Source organism: Ovis canadensis, chromosome 1 (assembly GCF_042477335.2).
Source record: "Ovis canadensis isolate MfBH-ARS-UI-01 breed Bighorn chromosome 1, ARS-UI_OviCan_v2, whole genome shotgun sequence".
Classification (NCBI taxonomy): domain Eukaryota; kingdom Metazoa; phylum Chordata; class Mammalia; order Artiodactyla; family Bovidae; genus Ovis; species Ovis canadensis.
In genome coordinates this window covers 266862307-266868941 of record NC_091245.1, presented here as the reverse complement: position 1 = coordinate 266868941, position 6635 = coordinate 266862307, and the positions used below count along the sequence as shown (strand labels likewise).

General features: G+C 52.1%; 1 protein-coding gene across 3 annotated transcripts in view; it reads left to right on the top strand.

Annotated features, from left to right (window-relative positions):
- Positions 1-28: 28 nt before the first annotated feature.
- HSF2BP (heat shock transcription factor 2 binding protein) overlaps positions 29-6635 on the top strand; it is an 86797-nt gene continuing 80190 nt past the window's right edge. For all 3 annotated transcript variants that reach the window (XM_069566372.1, XM_069566361.1, XM_069566355.1), the window contains exons 1-3: positions 29-162; positions 912-1166; positions 1918-2068. In XM_069566372.1, coding sequence (XP_069422473.1) covers positions 1131-1166; positions 1918-2068 — 187 coding nt within the window. In that variant the 5' untranslated portion in view covers positions 29-162; positions 912-1130. The remainder of the gene's footprint in view (positions 163-911; positions 1167-1917; positions 2069-6635) is intronic.

The following is a 6635-nucleotide window of genomic DNA, read 5'->3' as shown; positions in this document are numbered from 1 at the left end:
GGCTGATGGCGTCACAAAGGCGCCGGCCGCCTCTCGCAGCGCGTTCTGGGAGCTAGCGCGGCTGCCAAGGCAGCCGGCTGAGCGGCTCGTCCCTGGTTAGCGGCGCGCCTCTCCGCCTCTGCCGTCTCTCGGTAGCCAAAGCTCGTGGCCGTTGACGGCAAGGTTAGCCGGCGTTGCGTGTTGGCCGGGAAGAGTCCGATAGCCAGTTTTACGTAGTCTAGAATCTTTGCGCCCACTCCACTAAATCCTGGTCCGATTGGAGCTGTTCCCCGGGAGACGCGGCACCGACTCTTGAATCGCTTTGGACTCCTCGGCCGCCAGGGCTGGGTGGAGGCTGGGGAGAGAGGCTGCCCTTGGGAATTTTGGTGGGATGTTGTGGGCAGCCCCCTCGAGGGCCGCTCTGGTCTCAGCGACCGGCGACCCCCAGTGCCCGGGTCCCGGCCGCGAGGATTGAGAGCGTGAGCTTGAGGTCCTCCCGCGGGCCTGGAGGGCACGCACGCTGGGCACTTGGCCTTGTCAGCTCGCGGCCGGCTTCAGACAGGCAAAGTCCTAGTGGTATAGTAACTGGTACCTTTGAACGCATGGGCACTGTGCGAACTCGGTGGATGTGTAGGGGCAGCTGAATGGACGGGGCGATGTGTCCTAGCTTACGGTAGCCGTTTCAGTTACGTACCAGCGGACTGGACTAAGTCTCCCTATCGAGGGCAGACCTCCCGAGCAGTCTGTTGTCAGAAAGCTTTGGCCTTTGCTCATGGAGCTGGGAGCTGAGTGCGGGAGCCAGGCGGCCGGCTGCTGGTTCCTTTGAACCTGTCACCCCTTGGTCTGACATCCCTTGCCGAGCAGGAAGGGCCTTATTCGATTTATTTCACCGGACACTTAAGCGAGGGTCTCACTGTCCTTGTACTTTGCAGTTAACAAAGTTTACGAGTCTGGTTAAGCCAGAAGAGCCAACGCGGGATCCCGCCGACCCATTCTGGGTCTTTCAGCCGAGAATGCTTCGAAAACTGCGTGGCCTGAGCCTCGCGGTTCTCCGTACCTGACTCTCGGTGTGGACGCGTTCCCGCGCTTTCTGGCGTGAGGGTCAGAGGGCGCGCCGCCGCACAGGCGCAGGAGCGAAGGCCGCGGCAGTCATGAACGAGGCTGGCGGCGCTGAGGAGGCCTGTCGGGTTAGTGTGGGCATCCAGGTCTCGGCCTGTGAGCTCTAGCTGTCGCCCTCCACTCCCCCACACCGCTCCTGGGTGCCGTCCAGTGTGTTCGGGAGGGCCCTGGGCGTCGTCCGCAGACAGCATGCCTTGGGTAGGGGAAGGGAGGCTGCAACCCCTGCCTTGGAAAATTCTCCCAAATTCTCGGGTGTGCGGGTCCAGGGGGCCGCGCAGGGGGCGGTGGGCGTGCTCCTGTGACCCCCCCGGGACAGGCCGGGCCTGGCCGCCCGCGAGGCCCTGCCTGCGTTGGACTTGTCAGCCTCAGGGGTGCCCAGCTGTCGAGTTCAGATCCAGGTTGTGTCCCCAGACCTGGGATTCCCGAGAGTCACCTGGCTTCCCTGTTTCCCCGTTTCCCAGGGTTGTGGTCGGTAAGAAGCAGGGCGGCCCGCAAAGGGCCTGGCGCACCCAGTACGCATTCACTCCGATGCCTTTCTCGCCTGATAGCTTGCTGCCGGAGCATTAAGAAAAAGTTGCCCGCGATTTCTTTGGCGTTCTGGAATAGGGCCTTGTTTGCACTTAAAAAAAACTAGTTTACAGTGTGAAGGCTGGGGCTTGAGCTATCTGGATGTAATATACATAGAAAACAGTACATTAGGTAAAGACGGGCTTTGAAACTATTTTGAGCACACGAGGCCTTAAAGAAAAGGAAGCAAGCTGAGTTGGGCTGCTGGTCTCTGAGGAGACCTGTGATCTTGAGATCTGCTTGTTTTTCTAGCACATGGGAACTAAAGAAGAATTTGTTAAAGTCAGAAAGAAGGACCTGGAACGACTGACAACTGAAGTGATGCAAATACGGGACTTCTTACCCAGAATACTAAATGGGGAAGTATTGGAAACCTTCCAGAAATTAAAGATTGTAGAAAAAAGTGAGTCATACTTCATCTTCAGCCGTCACTGATGGTGACAGCAGTGTGTTTCAGCAGGTTTTCCTTATGTAAATAACTGGGAAGTGATTGTAAATAAACTTTAAGATACTGTTACAGTCTTTGTAATTACCTTTGGAAAAGTCAGATAAGACATAAGAAGGGGAGGGGCCCACAAATGAGTAACTTGGCTTTGTGTAGGTTCCTGTTGGAGGAAGGGTTGCCAACTTTCTGAGTATCTGTTCCCAGCTCTTTACCTTTTATCTTTGGCAGAAGGATTTTATACTTTTATTATTTAAAAGCTCTGTTCTAAAAATTAAGTCCTTTCTTGTATAAATACATATAGTCTTATACAAGATCCTCTTATGCAAAGGATCCTTTTTTGTAAAAGGATCTTGCCATTTAGTAACCTTACATGGATTCAGGTGTGTCTGTAGAGACATGCTCTCTCTCCTGTTTATTATCCTGCCTGTTTATTCTCCCTTAGGAGTCCTCAGATGCACCCTCCCTGGCCTGTGGTGTGCTCTGTGAGGTGGGCTCCTAGATTGCGTGCCTCCTCCTTGCTGGTTGCCAGTGAGGACTCATTGAGAGAAGGAAGCCATGGGCAGGAGGAGTTGGGGGTGTTTCCTCGTGCTCCCTCCACAGCTGTGACCCATGCCCAGGGGCCTCCTCCACATTTCCAGCTCTTACCAGGCTGTAGGAACACTGTCCCCTCTCCTCCTTTCAGCTGGAGGGCTGCTGCCAGTCCCAGGTGCCTTACCATCCTTGTTGGGTCTCTGGCCCCTGCTCACCCTTTTGTAAGTAGTCCTTTCCATAAAGTCCACAGCAGGGCTTCTTTGTTTCCCCCTGGGACATTGCCAGGTATGCCCCCATCACTGGTTACCATAGCTCCAGGTCACTGTCGACCTCACCTGCGTTCAGCAGCCTCAGAAGAGCAGTCAGTCATCTTGTGTGCCTGTGTCTTTAGGGAAGGAGAGTGCTGATGAGCAGCTGAGGATGTTAGCCTGCTGGGTAGGTATATTTCTCACTGCAGATTAACACACTGGCATTCTGGAAAACACATCAGGAACTTCTCATGAGCTGGTTAGCATTTGGAGATTAATCCTCTGTCAAAATCAAACTAGTGGTTACAAAAGTGAGGTCCGTAACTGCATTTGTGGTGACGTGATCACAGGCAGACTTTAGGAGGTCTTGCCTCACAGCCCTTGGCCTCCCCAGCTGTGTCATCACCCCCTTTCCCATCGGTCTTCTCAGTCTGCTCTGCGGGTTCGTCGTCCTCTGCAGCAGCTGTCCAGCTAGGGGAGGCGCTCAGGCTCTCCTGCCCTCACCACATGGCCTCTCCAAGGGCAGTCTGCACACTGGTAGCTTCAGTTGCCGTCTTGATGCCAGTGGCTCCTAGGCTTTCCTCTAGCCTCACCTCTTCTCCAGGGTCAGGGTCCTGTTTCTGACTCCTACTTGGCATTTCTTCTTACTTGTTTCACATTCACTTCAGATTCTAAGTGTTTGTCTTAGTGTGATCGGCCTGTAGCCCTCAGGAAGGACCTGTGTTCTGACGAGGTCAGGTTACTGGCTGGTTGCAGTGAGGGGGACCACTCACTGTAGCAGAGGAACCGTGGGCATCCTGCCACCAGAGGAAGAGACAAGTGTTGCTCTAGGATTTGGGACGGGGCGGAGTGTAGATAGCATGTGGGTGAGGCTGTGTTCTCATGGGCTCCACGTGGAGTAGGGCTGTGTGTGAAGGGGTCAGCACTGGGTCTCACCACAGTGGCCCCAGGTCCTGTTTCCTTGGAAACTGCAAAATGTAGATAGAAGAACATGAGGTCTAGGAACCTTTATTTGAAGCCCTGCAGCCAGCTGGCTGTTCAGGCCGGGCTCCCTGTCGTAGCAACTGCCATCCCACAGGCGAGTGCGTGTGTTTCTTCCTCCTCACCAGTATAAGTCCAAACAGCAGAAGTTCTGGTAGTCCGGGGTTTTACAGGATAAAACAAACCAGCCGCCACTGAAGGAGGGGTCATCATGACAGTTTCCTCTCGCAGTGTGTCCTTGGTAGAAATATTGTTTCCTGTTAACTTGGCAGCCAGCTTTCTGTGTCTGTTCTCCAAGCCCAGCAGATTGCAGGACAGATTTTCACTTTCTCAGAGTGAGGCAGTGTTACTTTCTCACATCTGACGCATGCGATCCCTCCCCCACCCCCCGGACACTGGACTTTCCCAGCCTCCCCAGGGCACTGCCATCCAGAGACCTGGGATCTTCCTTGTTGCCCACCTCTCTTCTCACTCTTCACTCCCCTTCTACCCGCTCCCTGTCTCCCGGTGAGTCTTGTACCTTTCTCTTCATGGATGCATCAAGAATTCCTCAGCTGCCTCCACTGTCACTGCCACCACCCATGGCCAGGCCCCTGTCATTTTGCCTGAATCCCTGCTTCCCGATAGCAGTCACTCATTGCCACTCGTCAGTCCACTCTGAATACTGTAGCCTGATTGGTTTTTGACAATTCAGTTCGATTTTGTCATTCCCCTTCTTACATCACTTATCAGTGGCTTCTCCTTGCTCTTCAGATAAAGACCAAAAAAACACACCCCTACCCAAAATCTCTCCCACCTTAAACTTTAACACTGTACCACAGCTTGAAAGGCTTTGTGTTATTGGACTTAACCTCCTACCCAGACTCACTTCTTATCTAACTGCCTAACCGTTATCTGTCTTCCTGTTAGGTGCTCTCATAATATCCTGTACTTTTCCATCAGACAGTATGGTTTTAGCCCCCTCTTACAGTGTAAGTTGGTTTATTCTCTGAGTCTGGCTGATTCCTTGAGGAATCACATGAGTTGGAGCTCTGAGAACAGGTCCCTCAGAGCCTGTCCAAGGATCGCAGGGCAGCAGGAGCTGTGTAGCCAGCGCTTATCCCCCGTCTCCCTGGCCTGTGGTCCAGGGTGTGCCTCCCATCTTAACCAGTGACAAGGGCAATGTGAAGATAGGAATGGGTGCCAGCAGGGAAGAAGGAGGGGGAAGCCACGCACCTGACTTCAGGGCAGGTTTCTTCAGAGAGCAGGTGTGGGTTTTGGATGCTTTGATGCGCTCAGGCTGCACAGGCCAGCCAGGGAACTTAGGATGGTGTGATGGGTGTCAGGTCTGCCTTTCTAAGCGTAGGAGCTTAGTTTCCGATGGGAAACTGGGCAGGTAGGTGGTAGAGGCTGGAATAATCCTGCAAGGGTATTGCCTGAAAATCTTTAGAGAACAGATGAGCATCGAGGGCAGAGGCAACATTAGAAGGAAAAGGGGAAGACTTTTTAGGCTAGGATGTGGCATGTATGAAAGTCACAAATGGGAGTGAGCAGAGTTGGATGTGAGTTAAGCTCCTTTTCCTGCTTGACAGGTGGAATAGAGGTTGGGGTAGTGCAGATGTCGGATATGTGAGCAGTTTATAGAAGACCAAATGATGGATTAAGTTTGAAAGGAGAGGCAGTTGGAAATGAGCACATGGAAATGACATCTAAATAGTGATCAAAAGGACATTTTCAGGGGAATGATTTTGTATCTGAGTGTAGGACATGTTGAGGACTTGGTTGGCAGATGGAGAATTAATGTAGACTGCTCGTCAAGGAAGGTCTCAACTGTACGTGAGGGTATGGACTCTGCCTTGTGACAGGATGTGAGGGGACGTGGTTGGTCCGAGAGTAGCTGGGGGCCAAGTTCAGCGGGAGGAATCCAGGACGGAGTCCTCTGCAAGCTGCTGCTCATGAACGTCTACAACGAGGGTGGCAGCGCTCACCTCGCTGCAGGTGTCGAGGTTGAAAGTGGCATCCTCTTTGGCACGTGCTTGACCTAGGCGTGCCTAGGACGCCCTCCCTCAGGTGGAGGGGTACTGGCCGTCCGCATGACGACTGCGGGGCTTCACAGTCCTCACCACGGGTGTGGAGTTGCGCTGTGGGTGGGGCAGGGTCAGCCCTTCTGACTCCCGCGTTGCTCAAGGTCAGCTGTGCACAGTGGAAGTGAGCTCACCCTTCTCTCCCACCCCTCCCTGGCTTGTTCTTCCAGCGCTGAAGGAGTTACTACCACATCAATGTGTGTCAACAGTTTGTTTTAAACTGGGAGAGTCCTCCTATTTTTTATTTAAATAAAAGTTTGTGTAGTATGTGGTTGTTCAACCTGTAAAATAAATGGAGGGTGTATTTTGTGCATGATTATTTGAAAAATTCAGTTTCGTATCACTTATTTTAAAATTAGTGGGTACAATGAAGGTTTTTGATGAAAACAAAAGTGTACTATTAGAGATTTTGGAAGACAGTTGTACTACTCAATGTCCTATTTCTATTTTCATGCAATTTTTTAAAAAAAAAATCACACTGTGTAGCTTGTGGGATTGTGGTTCCTGGTGAGTGAAAGCTCAGAGTCCTTGCCACTGGACTGCCAGGAAATTCTCTTCAGTTTCACTTTTAATTTTGGTTGTTAAGTAGCAAGAAAAAGACAAATCCCAGAGGTGAGTTGCAAATGAGAAAGCTTTTAAACAACTCACTTTGCAACATCAGGATGGTTTTCAATTAAACTGATCTTGAAGCTTGGAATCAGA